General features: G+C 34.2%; 3 protein-coding genes across 3 annotated transcripts; 2 read left to right on the forward strand and 1 right to left on the reverse strand.

Moving 5' to 3' along the window:
- Positions 1–3,543: 3,543 nt before the first annotated feature.
- Positions 3,544–11,462, forward strand: LOC146145308 (uncharacterized). The gene is made up of 9 exons (XM_083390528.1): positions 3,544–3,553; positions 6,779–6,885; positions 7,105–7,210; positions 7,540–7,659; positions 9,549–9,736; positions 10,181–10,340; positions 10,425–10,531; positions 10,639–10,711; positions 11,388–11,462. The coding sequence occupies exons 2-8, from the start codon at positions 6,796–6,798 to the stop codon at positions 10,708–10,710; spliced, it is 843 nt and encodes a 280-aa protein (XP_083246654.1). The 5' UTR covers positions 3,544–3,553; positions 6,779–6,795; the 3' UTR covers position 10,711; positions 11,388–11,462.
- A 3,568-nt stretch (positions 11,463–15,030) lies between these two features.
- LOC146145309 (uncharacterized) lies at positions 15,031–20,523 on the reverse strand. The gene is made up of 4 exons (XM_083390074.1): positions 20,103–20,523; positions 19,863–20,007; positions 19,010–19,158; positions 15,031–15,857 (listed from the first exon to the last, which is right to left on the reverse strand). Exons 1-4 carry the CDS (start codon positions 20,357–20,359, stop codon positions 15,626–15,628), a joined length of 783 nt encoding a protein of 260 aa, XP_083246200.1. The 5' UTR covers positions 20,360–20,523; the 3' UTR covers positions 15,031–15,625.
- A 536-nt stretch (positions 20,524–21,059) lies between these two features.
- On the forward strand, positions 21,060–23,699 carry LOC146145310 (proteasome subunit beta type-2-like). Its single transcript, XM_083389859.1, has 4 exons — positions 21,060–21,211; positions 22,051–22,244; positions 22,831–23,040; positions 23,353–23,699. Exons 1-4 carry the CDS (start codon positions 21,121–21,123, stop codon positions 23,458–23,460), a joined length of 603 nt encoding a protein of 200 aa, XP_083245985.1. The 5' UTR covers positions 21,060–21,120; the 3' UTR covers positions 23,461–23,699.
- The last annotated feature ends 493 nt before the right edge of the window (positions 23,700–24,192 follow it).

Consider the following 24,192-nt stretch of genomic DNA (forward strand, 5'->3'; position numbering starts at 1 on the left):
CGAGCTGTGTACCAAGTCAGCTAAATTACAAGCTGTGGTTGAGGGGAAATAAGTCGTGTCCATTGCACACTTAGCACGTGGTCTTAGAGTATGCATAAAGAGCATAATTTTGCGTTGACTATCATTACTTAAAACTTTATACTTTAAAACGCGCACAACAGTAACCATTATACCACCTTTTAAGAATCTGCTTCATTTAAACAAATGTCGATGTTACACCAACATCGGATATTAGCGCAGAGACCGAACAGGAGAAACATACTGCATATAACTTGACGTTTTTTAGCGAGAAAAAAATAAATAAGGTTTGACGTAGCGTTGTCAATTGTCGAATACTTGCTAATCCCTAATCAGTCAACCTAAACCAGCGCTTCTCAACCAGTTCCCAGCAAACACAAAACGTTTAGACAACTTTCGCAACGTTGTATGTTGGTGCTACAGAAGTTTTTGACAAAATATTTTCTATCTAAAAGTTGTTGGAAAGGTTTTGACCAACGTTGAGTATATTACGTTGTACAGCGGTCTCAATATAACGTGAAGGAAACGTCAACCAACAAACGTAAAAAATATCGTTTTACCAAAGTTATTTACAACGTTTATACAACAGTGTTGGAGAACGTTTGCTTCTACAACCTTAAAATAACGTTGCTGATGTCCCCAATGGAACATTTAAACGACGTCTAGCACTCTGGTTTTGCATTTCGTTAAACAAACGTTGTAGAAATACTTATATGACACGTTAACTGTAAAATCCTAAACGCAACACTGCCACAACGTTTGTAGAGTACGTTTATAAAACGTTGGTCGCAAAGGGTCAATCATAACGTTAAACCAACGTTGTAAAGTTACTTATATGACACGTTAACTGTAAAACCCTAAATGCAACACTCCCACAACGTTTGTAGAGTACGTTTATAAAACGTTGGTCGCAAAGGGTCAATCATAACGTTAAACCAACGTTGTAAAGTTACTTATATGACACGTTAACTGTAAAACCCTAAATGCAACACTGCCACAACGTTTGTAGAGTACGTTTATAAAACGTTGGTCGCAAAGGGTAAATCATAACGTTAAACCAACGTTGTAAAGTTACTTATATGACACGTTAACTGTAAAACCCTAAATGCAACACTCCCACAACGTTTGTAGAGTACGTTTATAAAACGTTGGTCGCAAAGGGTCAATAATAACGTTAAACCAACGTTGTAAAGTTACTTATATGACACGTTAACTGTAAAACCCTAAATGCAACACTCCCACAACGTTTGTAGAGTACGTTTATAAAACGTTGGTCGCAAAGGGTCAATAATAACGTTAAACCAACGTTGTAAAGTTACTTATATGACACTTTAACTGTAAAACCCTAAATGCAACACTGCCACAACGTTTGTAGAGTACGTTTATAAAACGTTGGTCGCAAAGGGTCAATCATAACGTTAAACCAACGTTGTAAAGTTGCTTATATGACATGTTAACTGTAAAACCCTAAATGCAACACTGCCACCACGTTTGTAGAGTACGTTTATAAAACGTTGGTCGCAAAGGGTCAATCATAACGTTAAACCAACGTTGTAAAGTTACTTATATGACACGTTAACTGTAAAACCCTAAATGCAACACTGCTACAACGTTTGTAGAGTACGTTTATAAAACGTTGGTCGCAAAGGGTCAATCATAACGTTAAACCAACGTTGTAAAGTTACTTATATGACACTTTAACTGTAAAACCCTAAATGCAACACTGCCACAACGTTTGTAGAGTACGTTTATAAAACGTTGGTCGCAAAGGGTTAATCATAACGTTAAACCAACGTTGTAAAGTTACTTATATGACACGTTAACTGTAAAACCCTAATTGCAACACTCCCACAACGTTTGTAGAGTACGTTTATAAAACGTTGGTCGCAAAGGGTCAATCATAACGTTAAACCAACGTTGTAAAGTTACTTATATGACACTTTAACTGTAAAACCCTAAATGCAACACTGCCACAACGTTTGTAGAATACGTTTATAAAACGTTGGTCGCAAAGGGTTAATCATAACGTTAAACCAACGTTGTAAAGTTACTTATATGACACGTTAACTGTAAAGCCTTAAATGCAACACTGCCACAACGTTTGTAGAGTACGTTTATAAAACGTTGGTCGCAAAGGGTCAATCATAACGTTAAACCAACGTTGTAAAGTTACTTATATGACACGTTAACTGTAAAACCCTAATTGCAACACTCCCACAACGTTTGTAGAGTACGTTTATAAAACGTTGGTCGCAAAGGGTTAATCATAACGTTAAACCAACGTTGTAAAGTTACTTATATGACACTTTAACTGTAAAACCCTAGATGCAACACTGCCACAACGTTTGTAGAGTACGTTTATAAAACGTTGGTCGCAAAGGGTCAATCATAACGTTAAACCAACGTTGTAAAGTTACTTATATGACACTTTAACTGTAAAACCCTAAATGCAACACTGCCACAATGTTTGTAGAGTACGTTTATAAAACGTTGGTCGCAAAGGGTTAATCATAACGTTAAACCAACGTTGTAAAGTTACTTATATGACACGTTAACTGTAAAACCCTAAATGCAACACTGCCAAAACGTTTGTAAAGTACGTTTATAAAACGTTGGCTCTAATCGGTAAGGTGTAACGCTTAAGATACGTTGTTAAAATGCTTATATGACACGTTAAATGTCAAACCCTAAATGCAACACTACCAAAATGTTTGTAAAGTACGTTTAAAAAACGTTGGTTAAGGTAAGGTATAACGTTAAGAATAGCCTACATTGTAAGAATACTTATGTAAAACGTTAACTGTGATAACCTGAAAGCAACTCTATCGAAAAGTTTGTAAAGTATGTTTAGAAGACGTTGGCTCTAAAAGGTAAGGTGTAACGTTAAACCAACGTTGTTAAATAACACTGTCACAACGTTTATAAAGTACGTTTAAAAACGTTGGACAAGGTAAGGTATAACATTAAACATAGCCTACATGGTAAGAATACTTAGCTGTAATAACCTAAAAACAACTCTATCGAAAAGTTTGTAAAGTACGTTTGTAAAACGTTGGTTCCAAAAGGTAAGTTGTAACGTTAAACAAACATTGCAAAAATACTTATGTGACACATAAACTGTGTGGACCTAAAAGTAACACTGAGCAACGGCAAAGTTTGTAGAATACGTTTAAAAAAAACGTTGATTCCAAAAGGTAGTATATATCGTTCAGTTCACTTTCCTGGTAAAAATAACACAATAAATACAGTATATGGATTTATAAGTTAGTTTTACCCTGAATACAGGTTAGGCCAAAACATATTAGATTTAGTAACATAAACATTAAATCTGAATTGAAGAAATTTTATAAATTAGAATTTTGCTTTAATAAAATTTATTTAGAAAGGAATATGGAATTGGCAATTAATATGAACCACAATTGTTTGGTTTTCAACCTTACAAAAATATTTGTAACGTTGCGCCCTCTAGCTGTAATATTGCAAAAAACTGGACGATGATGATGAATTCCTTTCTCTTCAGCGCGGCTGTCGCATGGTGAGTAGGATTTTCACGTTGTTGGTTTATAACTTATCCGAAATAATCTTATTAATTGAAACATAAATCTTCTTGTAACTGTTTATGTTAATTAATGCATTAAGTTAAAAAAGGTTTAAAATATGTTTTTGTTGGCTTGAATTTAAACAGTTCTGTTTGCGTTTTAGCTTAGGGTAGGACTTTGCGTTTGGGGTTAAGTGGTATCAGGGACGGTTAATTCAGTTTGCGTTATTCACTAGATTTATTAGCGTTAGTCCAGAATCCTACCACATTTTGTTTCGGGATTTATTTTGCTAACATTTTTTGACTTCACAAAAGAAGTCGCAATTTACATGTTAGGTCAAAATTTAGCTTTCTAAGCTGGGTAAATAGCTTATTGTGTAAAGTTTGGTAAAACACCAACATCCGTTATTTATTTAAAAGCCTTTTAACAAGTTTAAAACGATTTAATATGTCTTTTTGTAATACGCAGTTTATTGTATAGTTACACCCAGACTGACACCTGTACTTTTTTTTAAAGGTGTCTGTTATCAATATTCGAACAAGGCGCTGTTCTAGTATCCTAACACAGCGCACAAAATTTGAATTAGGATGCGGGTTAGTGTTTAGGTTAGGGTGGGTCAAGTATTATTATAAAATATTATAATACTTTACCCACCCTTAAACCGACCCTAACTGACACCCTAGGGCAGTGGTTCTTAACCTTTGGTAACTTGTCGAACACCTATGTTATTGTGCAAGCGTTCGTAGAACCCCTAATTTTTGCACAGTATTCGTTTCTTCCTTCTAGCAGCTGAAACTGAGTGAATCAAATTATAAACTCGCATTTAGGTTAAATTGCCCAAACTTACCACAAGGGTTTGATCGAACCTTGGTTAAGAACCACTGACCTAGGGCCTAGTCCAAATATTGTGCATTGCTCTATTAATTGTGGTAGGATTCTAGAACAGCGGCTTAGAATAATCTTAAGCAATGAACATCCATGAATATCTTTAATATTTTTTTTTGGAATTTTGCATAGTTTTGTTGTTTATAATTTCTGTAAAATAGCATGGATCGAACTGCCTATAGGCGTCACTGGATGAGAGCAAAAATATCTCGAAATTCAACCCATTTTTCAAAAAGTGTCCTTTACTCAGTATAGTTTTATCTCCCAATAAAAGGCATTGTACTTCTAAGGTAGTTGATTCGACAAGTTTAGATTCTAAATTCAATACTTCAAGATGTGCTACAACCTTGCTGAATTCCAATACTGAAGCATTAGACAATCAGTCATTTTTATGGTCACCAGAATACAAAACAAGGGAATTATCTGATACTTCCGCATCTTCTGATGCATAGAATAATGACTGTAATGTAACATGTGATTTGATTGACTGGGTTAATAAATTTCAAGTAAAGCAAAATGCGGTAGATTCTCTCTTAAAACTGTTGTCCAAGCATGGCCTAGAAAAACTGCCACAGACTTGTCGGACCCTGATGACTACACCAAAAGAGATAAATGTTGTGCGTAGGTCTGGAATGGAATACTTTTATTTTGGACTGGATTTTCAATTAACAGAAGTGATTTAAGCAGCATGTTGATTTACAATCGAGTTGCCTGAATGTAGTTGAACTGTCTTTAAACATAGATGGGTTACCTATTTTTAAAAGATGGGTTACCTATTTTTAAAACAAGTGTTTCTGGCCAATACTTTGTTCGATTGTAAATATAGGTAAAGCAACCGTTTTTCCAATTGCTATTGCCTATGGTTCTTCTAAACCTACTAATCTGGACTTTTTATTAGAAACTATAGATGATTTAAAATTACTCATTACAAATGGTATCACTGTTAATAAGTGTCATATTGGGGTTGTTTTGCACAGTGTCGTATGTGATGCACCAGCACGCTGTATGGTTAAATGTACGAAAAGTTTTTCTGGTTATTATGGTTGTCACTTTGCACACAAGCTTTTAGTTAATTTTGTTTCGAAATGTTCTTCAATTTATGGTGATGAATTCTATGTATACAATGTACATAGTTTGACCCACTTGGCAGTGGAAGCCAGGAACTTTAAATCTTTGGAAATGTGCAGTGCTTTTAAATTTGAAAATTATATGCAGAAGCTAAAAAAGTTGATTCGTTCAGGAAAGAGTCCACTTATTCAAGTCATAAAACGAATGAAAGAAGAAAAATCTTTACTATTCCTAACGTTTCCAAGTTAAACTGTTTGTCTCAGTTTTATCCTGACAATACATTTATTATAATCACTAGTTCAAATAACCGTTGTGTTGAAATAATCGATATAAATAATTCTGATAAAGTTCAAAATTATAAGTGCAGGGTGGATACTAATTTGCAGTCAATCTTCACTTATCCGTGTGACTCTTCTGTGATAGGTGCTTACTGTGGTTATTTTTGTAACACTTATTGAATATTTTCCTTCAGATGTCTTAAAGTGCAAAGCTATTTGTTTTAAGAACAACAAAAAACTATATTTTTTAGCCATACTTCATGACGAAGCTTAGATAAACCATTCTATTTTTGTGACAAAAGCATATTGTTCTCAAACTTTACACAATGTAGCATGATAATAAATTGCAAAGCCAAAAAGGTTGAGTAGATCGACATCATCAGAGAACTTTGGGTTTGCAAAAATCAACCTTATGATCGGAATGTTGCAGAAGATGGCTGTAGACCTCTGATTTCTCATTGGCTCTGTGTTCTTTGACCCTTGTCAATTGCTTCTCAGTCACATTAACTGAAGATGATACAAGCTTGTATCGAAACGTCTTAATAATCAATAAGATCGCGATCAACTTTACCTTTTTGGCTATGCAATTTGTTATCAAGCTACATTACAGATCTGAGCATAGTGTACCCATTTACACAATGTGTCATGAAACTTTCAATAACTTTATAAAATAATGTTTTACAATTAGATATTCAAGCATGCTATGCCTAAATATACACTACAGGTTAACTGCCAATATTATAGTAATTAACTTCTTGCGTATAATATTAAAATTTATAATTGTATTTTTATTGTTATGTTATGTTGTTAATGTTAGTCTGCTGTAAGTTGTGAGGATCACTTGTGTAATCATTCAAGCCCTAATAACAAAACTGTACGTTCCTTAAATATCAGTGCTTGTGTTTTAGTATACCTATAAATCAATAACATTATAATTAAACCTTGAATTAATCTTACTCACACTAATGTGCAACCTTTAATCAATACCAGGTAAAATTAACTTGAAAATGGAGCTGCCCTTTTCGGTTGTAGAGTTTATTGAAGAAGGAAGCGTAGACATTGTGCCATCAACTTGGATTGTGCAAAGAAATGAGCAGGTTTTTTTCTGTTTTAAGTTTTACTTAGATAACTGTTAAATCACATACACATTCAAAGGTGAAATGTAGGTAAATTTTTTGGTAGTTGACAGAGATGTTGCATGATTTTGACACCATAAGATTTGTGTAGAATAATTTATATACTTTTTAGTACAGTTTTACACCTAAATATCTATTTTAGCTAATATTAGCGGATTTTAAATTATGCAAACATTTTAGTTTAAATCCTACTGGCCAAACAGCTCTCCTAGGCAAAAAGCAAAACGATTGGAAACACCAGACCCTAATTGGAAGTTGTTCAATGTTCGAATTTTTAAGTTTGCAGGTAAATTATTAGTTTGTATGTTTGATGTATCATTAATGCCTGACCGTGGTGTGAAAGTTATTATTTCAGCATTTGTTTATTTTAAATACCTGTTTTTATACATGTTGTCAAATAATAATTTTTGCATAATTTCGTTTTGAGTCTTTACCATTATATTTTTCATTGTGATTAGTGGTTTATAAAACTGTGGGTAACTATAGATTCTCAAGTGTGGATTTCAGACCCTTTCTGTAATTTTTGAAACTAGTCCATTTATTTGAAAAGGGTGTACAAGCATTATCATATTGCTGTGTAACCTCAGATTTCAATAATATTACTTTTTTCCACAGATAGCTTTGAAAAAGCTCAAAAATTGTGCACTAAGGCTGTAGAGACGTCAAATTTAGAAAGTGATGATGAAGTCCCAAGCAGGCGTTTAAGAGTACAAAGTCCAATTAGTCTTCGAGAAGGTATTAATAGTTTTGCTTTATGTTTTTGCCTGTCTTGTAACATGAATAAAATATTTTAGCAATAACAAATTTGGTTGAAAATGTTTTGATAAACACAAAATATGTACATTGTGTTATAGAATTTTAAGGTGTGTTTATATTTATATAAATCCATAATCTTTTGCTTACTTTTTGTAGTGGAATTTGACAAACAAAAAGAAATACCAAAAGATGAAAATAATGGTCAGTAGAAATATAAAATTTAAGTTTTTACAATTTTTTTTAACCATGATAGGTTGACTTTTTTAAGAATTGGGTACTATAAAATAAGATGTATGATAATGAAGGATTGGAACCAATATTATATGCCAAATCATAGTAGTATTGGTGGTACTTGTCCGATACCAAATTAAAATAGGCATTTAGCGATGCCCCTATGCAGCCATTTAACTTGAATAACTTTGACAGTAAAAAAAACTATTTTTAATTGTGTTGACCATCGGCATTTGCACTCTTATCTTTTATTTTTTCATAACATTGTCAGTGATCATTATTTTTTTTAAGTCTCTACTTGTAAATTTATTTCATAAAAATATGTGGAAACCCCAGAGTAATAATTCAATTTGTAACCAGATCTCAGACCGCTGTACCTTTTATCCAAAATTTATGCATTGGTATGGCATTGAAATAACACGAATACAACAGATCTGTCTGCTAGAAGTGTTTCTATATCCAAAAACTGTGTGCCAATTTGGCCTTTCACTCCTGCATCAATTTTTCCATGTTGGTTTTCTTGATATTTAAATTAGGTTGAATGTTTTTGCACTCTGGATTAAAAATTTTTCATGTTATTTTCTAATGTTAAATTGCTAATTTAGAGTTATTTTAAATCAGAAATGGATGATAGTTGTGCGTCACAACAAAAGGCAACTACTCGAGAGGAAAGACTAAATGGTAAATTTATTGTTTGTATAACACTTGAAACATATGTACACACATATATGTGTGCTTACAACTGAGATCTAGCCCTTCTGAAGCTGCTTTTTGACCAACGATAACGGCTTACGTATTATTAGTACACCGAAAAGCCATTGCAGACTCACCTCTGAGCCTGCATAGCTCAGTTGGTCGAGCGACGGTCCCGGCTTGACCGGAGGTCGTGAGTTCGAACCTCACTGCAGGGTAGTTGTTTTTCTAGTCTGCTCTGCTTGCATCATTGATCGACAGATTCGGTGAGTCTGCAATGGCTTTTCGGTTGTATAACACTTTTAAGGAAAATGTAATTTTTTATACAGCTTAGTGCAGTGGTTACAAACCTTTTTCTCATGTGCACCATTTTAGTCGATATTCAAATATAATTCCCCCTTACAAATTAAGTTTGCTAAAATATTGTTTACATTAATATTTTAATGTAATTCTTACAACAGAAATTAAACTCTTGATTATATCTCTAGATATGACGTCACAAATCATCAAGTGACCTAGACTTGCAAATTAATAATTCGTAAACAAGTGCAAAGCTTTATCTTTTTTCTTTTCTCGAAATTTCTTTGAGTATCCACTTTAAATCAATTATACAAGAACTTTCATTTTTTTAGCTCATATATAGCGAATGCAGCAATAACACAAATTCCCCCCTAGTGATTCAGTCCATTGTTGCAATTTGCAGTTATATATTAAGCTGTAAGTGCTTAGATACACACCTTAAAATGTAATTCTGTTACTATTTCCTTGACAAAAACATAGAAATTGGGAAGAATATTACTAAGCGCGTCCATGCCACCCAACAACTTAAGAAATGGTCTCCTTTTAAATTTCTGTAAACTTATATTCTTTTATGGGATGAACCCTTTTCAAGTTGTCATTCTAGAAAAAAATATACGTTGGGTAACTGTTTTCTCCTTTTACAGTCAAAATTGATCTTCTTCTGGAAATGCAAAAAGAACTGGACAAGCAAGTTAGAAGAGCTTTAGTAAATATTCCCAAAACAGACCAACCTCTAGAATTTGATTTACTTGAAGAGCCGATGGATAGCATGTCACAATTGAATCAATTAGATGAAAGTATAAAAGAAAACAAAACTCTTCGTCAAAACATGGTGAGCACAGGGTGTTATCAGCAGTTTAAAAATTATGATACTATATAAATTACACCGAAAGCTTTTGCAGATTACAGAATTGGTCGATCAATGATGCAAGCAAGGCAGGCTAGAGAAACAACTAGCCGGCAGTGAGGTTCAAACTCACGACCTCCGGCCATACCAGGACCGCTCTAATAGCAACTGAGCTTCACAGGCTTAAAAGGGAGCGAGTTCGAACCTCACGACAGGCTAATTTTTTTCTAGCTTGTTTTGCTTGCATCATTGATCGACAGATTCCGTTAGTCTGCGATGACTTTCGGTGTACTAGTACGTAAGCCGTAATCGTTGGTCAAAGATATCTTTCATAAGGGCTAAATCACAGTAGTTACACACATATATGTGTGTGTAAACCAACTTAAATTGATCCATAGTAAAAGTACGTTTTTATTTTGATGTTTGCAGGTAAGGTTTTTAACAGGAATCGGTGGAGGAACATTAGGCGACACCGTGCGAAGAATAATGAAATCTATTGGCACAGCTGGACTTTGGTCAAATTTTAGCTACAGGGGAAGAAAGGGGAAGACAGCACTCTGTCAGTATACATTGTGCAAAGTTATTTTAAGTAGGTTTTTGTTAATACTTTTTACCTACAAAGTTAAAGCTTGTGTGGTAATTTTGGTGATTAAAAAGAACCTTGTTGTTTTAGGAGGCTGTCATGCTCAGAACAAGGCAAATACTGTAATGGCCATTGAAAAGGAAGTGCAAGAATTTTTAAAGCATGCGCCATACAAGCCTGGCGGATCCTGTTACAAGGTTAAAAATTTTAATTTTTGAAGTCCGACTATTAAAATTTAATTTTTTCAAATTTGATACTGTTAGTTGTAATACAGTTTTAAATATACTATTGCTTGATTTTGCAGAAAACTAAGTCTGCTTCGTCATCCAACAGTTCGTTTGAAACGGAAACATATCTCTCATCCTCTTCGGATTAGGGTATGTATAATCGCTGCGTATAATTTGCATTACCTTGAACTATAGTTTTGTTGAATATTGAATACGTGACTTCAAACGGTGCTGCCTATACTGTATAGCAGTGGTTCCCAAACTGTGGTACGCGAGAGGCTTTTAGGTGGTACGCGACTAACTTCAGCATACGTATAAATTTGCGAAAACTTTAAGATTGGGTAATTTGTAATGTTGCGTTTTGGTTACCTTTAATTTGAGGTTTTACACGTTCATGACGTAACACTTATCTTGTTCAAGATAATAAAACCCTAATTGTTAGCTGGTTTAGTATGCATGAACTGATAGCAGCAGTATAGTATTGTCGCTCGTATGCATTAACCAGCTGTTTAATTTATGGCTTTTATGTCTATCTGGAATGACGTTTGTTAAACTTTAATACAGCTACATGCTAATTTTCTTATCTACATGCTAAAATAGTTATAGTTTGAAATATTCTAGTCGGATGTTACTTAGGTGGTACATGGACACTGTACAAAAGCTCAAAATGGTACGCGAGAAAAAAAGTTTGGGAAACACTGCTGTATAGGATGCCCAAAATAATGTGTTTTGTTTAGCTGTAATGTGCTGTGAAATTAATGGTGCTGCTTTAGTTATATTCAAATAACATTTGATTGTTAACTATATTTATGTTTTTTTCATACAGACCTTCTTCGAAAGTGAAGCAGATTTCATTTTATGATTAATGTGCATTTGTTGATTGAAATAAAAAGAAGTTGGAACAAATCCAAAATTTTGTTTTGTAGTCACCTTTTTTAACAGCGTCGGCAACTTAACTAGAGACAATTTTGAGGCTTCTTGATTCACCCAAGGAAAGTTTATGACGGACTGTAGTAGCAGACACCCGTTTGCTTTTCCAATAGGCAACATAAGAAATCAACGTTCAACGAACCTTCTTTTCAAATGTTACTTCTAAACGTTTATACAACCTATATTCGTTACGTTTGAAACTACGTATTAAAGTCGTAACTGGTTGTTCACAAAATCACGTCCGTACAACCTTTTAGCAAAACGTTTAGGTAGCATAAGAAATCAACGTTTATACAACCTAAATTTATAACGTTTGAATCTACGTTTTAAAGTCGTAGCTGGTTGTTCACAAAATCACGTCCGTACAACCTTTTAGCAAAACGTTTAGGTAGCATTAGAAATCAACGTTTATACAACCTAAATTTATAACGTTTGAATCTACGTTTTAAAGTCGTAGCTGGTTGTTCACAAAATCACGTCCGTACAACCTTTTAGCAAAACGTTTAGGTAGCATAAGAAATCAACGTTTATACAACCTAAATTTATAACGTTTGAATCTACGTTTTAAAGTCGTAGCTGGTTGTTCACAAAATCACGTCCGCACAACCTTATCTTTAAACGTTTAGGCAACATGTCATAGAAGTCCAACGTTCAACGAACCTACCTTTCAAATGTTACATCTGAACGTTTATACAACGTGTATTTCTAACGTTTTAATCTACGTTTTAAAGTCGTAGCTGGTTGTTCACAAAATCACGTCCGCACAACCTCATCTTTGAACGTTTTTGGTAGTTAGAAAAGTCTTAAAAAAAACGTTTAATAAACGTAATTTTGTTTGCTGGGTTGGGCCATAAGAACATTTGAGGTGGGCCGCAGACCAATTTAAAAAGCTAGATTTATAGTTTCCTTTGTGTCATTATATTTCATTTTAAAGGAATAATGGTTTGGGAGGAATTAAAAAGGAATGTAAATTTATTGTTCAGCAGCAAGTATCTCACTAATGCACTGTTGATTAAATAATCTGTTTTGAAATATGTTCTGCTGTGTTTTGTTCCAAACCTATTTTAAAGTTTTTTCTTTCATAAAAATTCTATTGGGCCACAGAATTTTTTTGCAAGGTAAATGGGCCACGAAAGAAAAAAGGTTAAGAACCACTGGCCTAAACAAATAACGAAAGAGAAAAACTATCCAGCGTTTACGGTCGACCAAACCAAAGACGAAAGTCACGAAAGACGGCGTTTTGCGCTCGATTTTGGTTTCGCATTAGATTAACAGTTTGCTAAACCATGACAAAAACGAACCAAAAACGATAATATCACTTACAAAAAGGGGTGGTAAGAACTCCCGCCCCCACTGGGGGCAATGGATAGTGTATATTATTTTTAACCTTCATAAGTAATACATAATTACACTTACAAATAATACTAATAATCACATTTTGAAATTCCAGGGGGGGGGCAAGTGTTTTTATATGGATTCCAACTGTTCTACACGACGCTTATTGATGCCAATTCTGCTTTTAGGCGTTCTAAAAAAGATGTTACGATTGTTACGGTATCGATTGTTTCATTATGTTTAACCAGGGAGCCGAACCGGAACCGAACCGGAACTTTATGAACCGGTTTTGGGTCAATTTTTTCCGAACCGTAACCGAACCTGAACCGGTTTTCATAAGATTTTAAGGAGCCGAACCGGAACTGAACCGAATAATTTGAAAGTACCTGAACCTTAACCGAACCCGAACCTGTAAACAAAAGCGGTTCGCTCCAGCATGCCGTCACAACTTCTATTTTACCGAGTCAAGTTACGCGATGTTCGAAATTTTGTGAAAAAAATATGAATATTGAATAAAAAATTCGTTCATTTTTTATTTTTTAGATATTTCAATATTGAGTTTCTGTTTTTTTAGTAAGTCACGGAACTTAGATTAAATGACTTACAATTTAAACATTATTCTCTACATTTATCGACCCACATTTTGAGATTTAGCGCAAATTATATTGTATCTGAACCGGAACTTTATGAACCGGTTTTGAAATAACGATGTTCGAACCGGAGCTGAACCGGAACTTTTAAATTACTCCGAACTGAAACTGAACCGGATTCCGAAAAAATCCTTGAACCCGAACCGAACCTGAACCGGAAAAGTCAAACGGTTCGACTCCCTGTGTTTAACTACACAACATTAAGTTAGGCTTAGACCGCGTACGTCGGGATACATCAGACAAGGCGTTTCCTGATACAATCGAAGTACGTGATATTAAACTATTCGTGTAATGGTAGGCCTAATTCGTCTACTGTTCGACAATTTTTTTTTTTGCGAAACTGGTAGAGGGATGTGAACAATAATTATAGTTCTTTTTCTCCTTGTTAAGATGTGTACGCTAGGCCTGATTCAGTCGATAACATGACAAACGACCAGTCACTCTTCAAAATAGCCGCAATATTCGCACTAAACTGTTTGACAACACTAGGCTACTGCAAGAACACAACTTTTGATTGCAAAAAGGTATAGGCTGTGCACGGTAAAATTTCGAGGCAGTTTGTCGCTTTTTTTCATAAGTGGATCACGAGTCTATTTTCCGAAATCCGATTCCGAATAACGTCGTTATGCAAACGTAATGTTCATGTATTGTGTTTGAAAATTAACCTGTAAAGGTTGAAATCACTATGGAGGGTCGCAAATCTTGGATAAAATTGCAATATAAATTTGTGTCAGATGAAAAAAAAAATGATATAAGATCAGACATTCCAAGACCTAAATGGTCGTCCAGGTTACCGAGATGAGCCCAGAATAACTTGCTTTGTCACAAATTTCCTAGCTACTTTGGGCCAAAAAACAACCAAGCAACAATCATTTTTCATTTAAAAATACTTCGAGATTTGTCTAGCGCCTACATCAATTTTCGAATTTACACGCAAACGTATATGCCTATTCACGAGGCAAAATAAAATTGCTTATTAAGCACAAGTTAATGCAGGCCCATTTATTTTACGTCTTAAGTACAGAACTCATCGAGTTTGGTAAAATGCAGGTACTTCCTGTGGTATTGTTTGCATCTAAAATTTATAACACTAAACTGAAAAAACTCTGAAATTGTACCTAAAAACCAACGGCTAACGCGAAGTTGTTGACAGTTACTTTTGGAATATTTGGCACCTGTTACTCGAAGTTCTAAGTTTCTGTTTTTTATAAACTGTAGACTAGTGTAGAGAACTTATTTTGCTGCGGTAAACATCAGCAAATCCAATCTGAACTCTCATATGCTTATAAGTATGCATAAGTAAGTTCGATCTTATAGGTCTTGCTTGGTGTAGATGTTAACAACACGTATAGACAGCTGTAGTGAAATCAGTCATTACTATTTACCCTGAATTTCCCCAAAGGACACTCGTAAATAAACATGACGAAGTGTATCTATAGGTGCAGTTGTGAAAGAGCACGTCTAACTTGAACTTAGACGACGAAAGCTTTTATATTTAGGTTGGGTCAACTGAGTATCAACAGACAATCAGGCAAGCAGTTTATTGCTCAACACCCTTTTGTAATGTGTATTAGCCTCACTTGTTGACGGTTGTACGTATCTATGTTTTAGTGCGACTTTTGTAACGTAGACGCGCTGCATAAATACACTTCATTTTTAATTATCAAAATATTGATGCTTTAAAAACAATCTTTGAGGACAATTGGTACGCGAAACGTAGTGCGGCATTTTCCACAAGTATTCCCGGAAGTGCAACGGCTATTAAAACGCTCGAACTTACCGAAGGGGACTGTAGAAGTCATTCAAACTAATGATTTTACTAAATTGTTTTTCTAAATAACATTGTTATTTTAAAACAATCGGTAAGTTTGTGTTATGCTCTTGATGAATCTTAAGTTTTTTTGTGGTTCAAACGAACTTCATATGTTCGCCTTAGGATGAAAATTTGAAAACTAAGGGACTTTGATATATTTAAAAAAGAGACCTACTGTTTATTTCTTTCTTGCAAGTCATAACAAAATCACTAGCCTACCACGATAGGCAAGTACAAAAAAACAGTTCGAGATGTCCGAACAGTCAATCGAAGCAGCCCGAATATTTGAGCCGCAATGAAGAGTTTTAAAGACCTTTCAAAACAGAGAGCTAACGGTCAAACGAAAATCGACGGCTTCGACACGGAGAAGACCTTTTGTCGGTGCGTCTTGATGATTTTCTGGTGAGCGCGCGACCGCTTTTTTCGCAGCTCGTTTCCGCGCTTTGCTCGCGACCAGGCGTAGGCTAGGTGGTGGCTCGACCGGTTCGTGGTATTGCCGGAGAGCGTGGCCGGATGGTAGTGGAACAAAGTTTCCTCGGTGTAGCCCTTGTACGGGTCTTCCACGTACCTGCCGACAATAAACTTGCATATTAATAAAGCAAGAATTAAAAAATGACACATTTGCTTCGTATTTTTTTGTTCATTTATTTTCGAGGCAACATCGGAGATTCACATATATATATATATATATATATATGTGTGTGTATACTGCGAAATCAAGAGATAATATTAAACACAAAATGTCGATAATTTTACAATGATCCACCAAGGGTTTAGAGCAGTGGTCGGCAAACTGTGGGCCGCAGAGTCATTTTAGTGGGCCGCGAGTTACTTTTGAATAGCTAAGTGTTATCATGTAGTTGTGGGCCGCGTGATAGCCGTACATTCATTGAACTTTATTTTAAATGTTCGTTTAGCTAAGAATTTTTATATTTTCTCAGCGTGGTTCAGACAAAATATGGTCCCGAGAGCCTGTCCGACTATATTTTTTGCCAACTTTAACTATATGTTAGTGCAAAATTTTTCTTTGTTCTTTGTTTTTTACAATGTTTTACATTATGGCATAGCAGTGTTTTATGCAATATTTCACCTTAGAAACAATTATCCTGAATCCGACAGTGACACTGTTTTCGTAATGGTTTTATACAATGGGCCTTAAACATATTTGAAAAAAAAAGTACTTTGGGCCGCGACAATAAAAGTTTGCTGACCCCTGGTTTAGAGCGTAATTCTCGTGATTAAAATAACGTAACCTTGATAAAACGTACCTGGAAAACGGTTACTTACTATTTGTTTGGTTCTGGTTGCTAACTATGCAAACTACTGCTAGTAACCGAATCAGTTGACAGGTCCCTGATTTATTTGCCAATGACTGGGATTTTGCTTTGGCTTGACAACTATATTGACCTTCTCGGGTAATTAAAGTTTTTTTTTTAAACGAAATTAGTAAAAAAATTTTTTTAAATGTTTATGACGTAATTATTTATTACCCTTAGAAAATAAAGAAACCCCCTTGGTTAGAATTCGCACCCCTCTTTTTTAATTTCTGGATATACCCTGTATACAGATGTTTTAGCAGTCTTCTAAAAATGCAAATAGTATTGGCACCTACTTAAATTCTAATGTTCCAAACGCAAAATGATTTTCCAGCCCGGTTAACATGATTACTGTTTTATTAATGGATTAACAAGTAGGTTATGCATAGAACATGCAAAATGATTCAAGTCAAATTAAAAAAGTTTTAAAAAGGTCTTGTAGAACGCACTTAATGGTCCTGAGGGCCGCATGCGTTTGACGCACCTAACTTAGTTTGAAACCCCTGACTTACAGTAGCCTTAAAGGCATGGTACTTTTGTATCACAAATTTTATTTGCATCTGGACTTTTATGTATATTTTGGACCTGGAATAACATGTTAGTCTAGTGCAGGGTGTCCAACTCAAACATACCGGCGTGCCAATTTTTATCTTCTTCCCTTGCCAAATTTTCGTAACCGAACCAATTCTTTTTAATAATAAAAGCGCTTTTTTACCAGTAAAAACTTTTATTTAAACTTGAAAAAAAAACTGTCTAGTAGAAATTCGCATCACTACATCAAAGTGTTTTTCGGTGAGCTGACTTCTTGTTTCTTCACACCAAGCTATATAATATTATGTGAATGCTAGCCTCCACACAGTATAATGTTACTATATCAAAAGTAATTGTTGGTTGTCGTGATTGCCGCGATTGTTTTATATTGTGAACAAACAATGGCAATTTGCTGTATAACAAACTTAGTATTTTGCCTGAATAACAAATTAAGCTTTTTTGGCAATTGGCTAAATAACAATTTTAGTATTTTGAGGGGAGGGACTGCGTGCCATTTTGTATTAGGTCGCGTGCCAAATGTGGCCGCTTGTTGGACACCCCTGGTCTAGTGTTTCTCCACCTTTTGCCGTGCCAACCAAAATCCATGTCTTTGTATTGCTATGAAATACTCTTATATTTTGGAGAAATATTTTTCAAAACCAATCTCAATAAATCTAACGATATAAAACTACTTCAGTTGGTGATTAAAGTGTATTAAACCAAATCAAACAGTGATCCAATTATGGGTGGCAAAACACCGTCCAGTGCAACCTTGTTTCACTTGCGGCACACAAACAGAGCTAAAAAATCTGGCGACAAACCTCCAAAATATATAACGATTGAGAGTAGACCACAAAAGCAAATATCGTGAGCTGTCCAGAGAGTTCTGAAATGTTAACACCAAACCATCCTATGTCAGACCGATTGTCCCCGATTGTCCAATATGTTCTCCCTAAAATTTGAGGCATTATTTTGTTCATTTAGGCTTTATTCACATGAACATGGGTCCCCAGCCAAAGTCCTGTAAATTGCACCCCATTGCAATACCGGTTTAGAGAACATCGAGTTCTTTTAATAAAATATTTCAAATATGACCTGACAATTGTGGTTTGTATATATTGTGTATTTGTGTTGCCTAATTAATTAGAATAACGCCAATATATATTTAAACAATCACAAACTACCAATAATATATTTACAATGATATTTTTACTGGTTTTTAAGTGTGTGGATAATCTCCCTTTCCATTTTGGTGTAAAGTTCCCAGCAATTGCTGTATGTTTTTACTCCTGTTAGTTGAGTTAGGTAAAAAACTATTTTGAAATTAGACTTCGAGCGATTAAAAAAAACCTGGTTTTAAAAAAGCTTTAAAACTTAAGAAAAGTTTATAAAGCTAAACCTGTATTACTGCATAAGGCCGAATTGTCTGCCTTGATTTACATTTTTGTGTTATTTCTACTGTAAAAAATATCCTTAAAAAAGGCAAGTAAACACCGGCAGTTTCCAGTTTTTTAAGTGCTCAGCAATAGCACTGATTCTAGAGACATATATTAGAGAACTTTTTTACATGCATATGAAATAACATTTGTTTGGGAAATCCTAAGAAGCAAAAAAAAGTCCAATGACTCCCAATTTGGTAAATTTGACCTGGGTAACAAAATATAGGCTTAAATTAGCCAGCATGCTTTTCACCGGAAATATAAGGTAATATAAATCATACAGAGATACTTAATTATAATCACAACACCATCTACTACAATGCATCTATTGTCCATGACTTGAATCTTGAGCTACAAGGTGAATATATATACCAAATAAAGCTACCAATACTTGTAAACAACTAAAATTTATTTTTATTTTCGAAAAAAATTACCATTTTTGTCTTTTCCACTTTGGTGGAACTTTACTGTCAAGTTCTTTTGATTGTTTGCTGTTGCAAATTACGGTCCGTCGTTTGCGATATACCTTTTGAGGTCCACCTTTCTTGAACAAGTCCAACCATATTTTAGACTTTGCGCCAGCCTTTAATTTAAAACAGTACTTAATAAAAATAAATAAAACATAATATTTTAATATCTACAAAAACTACACAAAAACTATCTAGTTAAAAAAATGCTTAAACTTATACTTACAAAAAGCATTTTTAGCAATATTGGCAAATAAAAAAATAGACCCTGACATATTTTGTCTGAGTTATTAGAACTTATAACTTAAGAAAGAAATATATTTTACAAGATAAAGCACAAGGAAGGCTTAATACAAAACTGTTTCTGTTCAATGGAGTTTTTTTTTTAATAACAAACATTACAACTATGATTTTTTTGTGTGTTTCTTCAGTTAGTACTAGTTTAACTCCTTCATAGCTTTTAACATAAAAAAGTAATTTTTGTATTTTTTGCAGCTAAAGCAAAGTCGGCTGAAACAAGAGTGTTTGTTCAGGAAACTAAATTTGTATATTCTAAACAACCTATCTTAAAAAATGTTTTGGTGCTGGTCTAGAATCCTACCACAATTATTAAATTAACACACAATATTTGAGTTAGGGTGCGATTTAGCATTTGGGTGGAGGTGGGTCAAGTATTATTATATTCATTATTTAATAATAATACTTGACCCACGTAACCCAAATAATGTGTTTTGTGGTAGAATTCTAGACCAGTGCCAATGTTTTTAAAAAATAATTACTTAACTCAAAAAACTAAAATAGAAGAAAGTTGTATATTTACTTGTTTTCTTATCCAAAGTCCATTTCCCAACCTCCGAAATCTTTTTAGAACAACGTCTGTATCATGATCTATTAATTTTCTATACTCACTATAATCAATCAGGTGTCTGGTTGTAGTGTGGACAACGTTTGTATTTCCAGATAATCTAAAAGAGTTATTAAAATTTAAATGTACCACTTTTAAACTTTAAATAACATATTTTTAAAAAAATATTTCCTTTATATTCATATTATAACGTACCTTTGTAATAGTTGAAGAGAGGTATTATTTTTGTCCTTGCCCAATTCATACATGGAAGAAAACGTTCTAAACGGCATTCCTGAACAATCTTTGTGGAGCAAGCTAATTTGACGCGAGAAAAGCAAAGGTGTTTTTCTTTCTTCATTGCATTGTAAAGAAAAGTGGCACGTTTGTGCTGTAGAAACAGCGCTTTGGATTTGTAAGGAATTAGGACGAAATATGTGCCGCTGGAAAGCTAACAAAACTGCCGAGCGCATGTCACTCTATGTAGTCACACTCATACAACAAGAACCAAGTTAATCGTAATTCGTAGCACAACAACCCGCAGCGAACAAGTTGCTAAATCTGCGACAGAATGGCATATAACGTCAAGCATAGGAAGTGCTTTTTTAAACTGTTGTTGCTTTTGATCTTTTTCTTGCAATAAACTTTTCAACTCTTGACCGATGCCAAAAAACAACTACTAAAGTAGGACATAAAAGCACATTAAACTGAGTAATGTAATTAAAATAAATAAAAATCCATTGGTTACTGAAGTATTTCTTGAAAAAAAAAATTGGTAAATAGTCCCTAAAACATTACTTTGGTAAACATTTCAAGGTTAATAAAAGGAAATGAAATAAACCAGTACTGTAATATATTAACAAAACATTATATGCTTTTATTATTTTATGAAAATTTATTGGCGAGAGTGTATATTTTTGCCCCTCGGGTACCATTTTGCTAATTGGGGCTAGCCGTCACAATGTTGAAAATACGTATACCGGTAACGCCTGAATGATCCCAGTGATACAGCGTTTTGATACCCGTTTTGAGAAAGAAAGAATAGTTGATGTAGTGCTTGCTAGATATTTGCGTAAGGTATGTTTTATTTAGGAGTTTTAAATTTGTACGTAGCGCTCGGTCTACTTAATATTAACAAAATATATACATATATTTACAACTTTGGGTAGAAGTAGAACATATTTCACTTTGCATTTGTAAACTGTATTGAACAATCCTAAAATACCTGTTCAAAATGGAATTTTCCATCGGATTCAAAGGAGATGGTTTTGTCTTACTTGCAGCAGATACAGCCGCCTCCCACAGCATTGTTATGTTTAAACAAGGTAATCCCAACGAAAAATACGACTTTCCAAATTACAGTTACCTTACATAAAATTCTATTGACCAGATAAATCATTTGAAAGACAATTATTACTTCTACATTGTTTTCTTTTTACTGTTACATTTATCTTTATTTAAAAGTCTTCAAATAAATTATTTACTGGAGAGGTGGAGTATTTAGTGTTTTATTTTGACTGAAAATGTATAATTTAAATTAAAAAGTCTAGCATAACAATCAGATTTTAAGGTTTGGCTTTGGTGATTGAAATTTTTGAAGGCTTTTTTGGTGATGGTCTCCAACCTGTGGGTCGCAAACCCAAATGGGGTCGCCTGAAATTTTTCTAAGGTCGCCAAAACTCACCATATTCCTGATGTTTTAGTATCAATTATTTATTTCGTTTTATTTATGACGTCACACTATTAAACATAACTGAGTGCATCTTGAACATAAAATTGTTTTTGAGCTTGTAAAAGCCGCTAAATCAGCTAAGGTGGAATTTAACAAAAATTAGGTTCCTTTGATTTAGCCCAGCGAATATCAAATGTTCACATATTGTTTTACTGGGACATCTTTCAATAATAAAAGTTTTTCAATAAATAGCCCTATTTTTTTCAATAAATAGCCACTGCTCTCTGGAATTATGCATAATCTATGTATAATCACTCATGTTACTTCATTCCAATATTGTTTAAGTACCCTATTTTTATTTATATATGAAAACAAAGATGGGTCGCGATGTAAATTCTCTTTTCATTTTCTTAAAATTGGGGTCGTTTATTAAAAAGGTTGGAGACCACTTATGTAAGGGTCTAGCAACATTTAATTTCCTCTGTTTTGTAGATCAAGATAAGATGGTAACACTAGGAAAAGGTACAGTCATGTCAGTTTTGGGAGAATCGGGAGATGCATGTCAATTCTCGGAGTACATTCAGAAAAACTTGCAACTCTATAAAATGCGTAATGGTTATGAAATATCAACCAGAGGAATGGCAAACTTCACAAGAAAGGCACTTGCAGAAGCCCTTCGCAAAGCGGTGAGCGACCACCTGACTTATTAGTGTTATTTTACTTGCATGTGACACAATATATAAAGTGGCCTTACATAATTAAAAAAATATGAATTATGAATAATGAATATACAAGTTTTTACGCACAGCTTGTAACATCCTTTTACATTCTGTACAAAGGCAATCATTTCTGTGCTGATTGTAATAGAAATATCTAAACCAGTGATTCCCAACCTTTTTTTAGTTCGAGACCCACTTTTAATGCAAGTTTTATTGTGCGACCCACATGAGATATGACAAAACGAATGAAGTTACATAAAACCTGTATCTTTAATACTGGCGTACGTACTTAAATAGTTAATGGGAAACAACACATCTAATTATTTTCGTATTTGTGTTATTGTTGCATAAATGTTACGTAATGACAATGCAATAATTTCCTGATCTAATTGAAAACTTTAACATTTAGAATTGCTTCGTGACCCACCAAAAATAGCTTCAACGGCCCACCAAAGGGTCGCGACCCACTGGTTGTGAAGCACTGATCTAAACAATTTATTTTACATACATAAAACTACCGCTGTTTAGCGTGAAACATACAACTTTTTTGCAGCCATACCATGTGCATCTGCTCCTTGGGGGCTACGACAAAGAAGAGGGAAGCAGCTTGTACTTCCTTGATTACCTGGCATCTAGCATGGAGGTGCCTTTCGCAGCACACGGCTACGGCTCTTATTTTGTATTGTCCATGCTTGACAGATGGCACAGGGAAAACTTAACCAAGGATGAAGCTGTCGAACTATTAAAGCGCTGCATGGCGGAGGTGTGGGGCAGTGTTTTGTTTTTAGTTTAATGTTTGCAAAATGATGTAAAAAAATGCAAGTAAACTTAGCATACCATACTAATAATACATTCGAATCTTAAAAAAAAAAAAAAATTTTTTCTTCAAGAATATATCAAACCATATTTATTTTATTTAAGAATATGTTAATTTATTTATTTTAGCAATTTAAGTAATTGAATTTTTTTCCAAAAAAAAATGATAATAATATTTCTGCTATACTATTGCTCATGCAATATTACGGTGCAATTAATGAAACATTACTAAAGTTTTCTCACGTTTATTCTTTTTCAGCTCAAAAAGCGATTTTTCATCAGACTACCGGCAGTTTCGGTGCGAATTATGGACAAAGATGGAATTCATATCCTTCCCTTGATTTTGGAGAAGGATTACGTAGAGTAAATACCAAAACGCCGTTTCTATTTTCTCTATGTGCTGGCAAAGACTTTAAACCTCCTGCGGCCCACTTTCGAGTCTTTACGTTTAGCGACCGCTGTTCTGTTTTCTGAAATTCATTCGAGCTGCGTTTTTTTTTCGAAAGTTTCCACAATTTTTGTGCCGTGTTTTTTCGTATAAGAAGGTATACACTTTCCAGGACTACCACCTTCCCTGGAGTATGTTGCTTGAATTAAATATTCAAATCGGAACTACATGTTGTGTTTTTTTTTTTTTTTTTAAAGGAGAATATCATTGCTGTTGGGCTATATCAGTGGTTTTCAACCGCTAGGTACCACTAAAGTAGTTTGCAAACGACGCCAAATTTATTGCAATTTAAAACCTAGGCTATAAGACTTATTTCGTTAAAACCGATTAGACTTGGATTTAACCTTTTTGCAGATGACTTGGACTTGGGTTATTTAAGAACATTTTTTACAACACTAAATTATTTACTGTTTAGAAGAAAAATCTACTCACAAAAATAAAACAAACTGCGCAAAATCCAAGATTTTCTCTTTGCGTGTACAACACGCTCTACATTCCAAGCTTCCTCTAGATTCTGATGTCTCTTTCTCTCTCTGCTTAAGTCTGACAATACTAAACTTTTATGTCCTGAACTTGACAACATCTCACTTGCGTTTCTTTTTCTTAGTTTTCTTTGCTTCCTTGCCTTTCTTTCCTGTTGCAACAAACAGC

The sequence above is a fragment of the Ascidiella aspersa genome, chromosome 5 (genome assembly GCF_963924565.1).
Source record: "Ascidiella aspersa chromosome 5, kaAscAspe10.2, whole genome shotgun sequence".
Classification (NCBI taxonomy): domain Eukaryota; kingdom Metazoa; phylum Chordata; class Ascidiacea; order Phlebobranchia; family Ascidiidae; genus Ascidiella; species Ascidiella aspersa.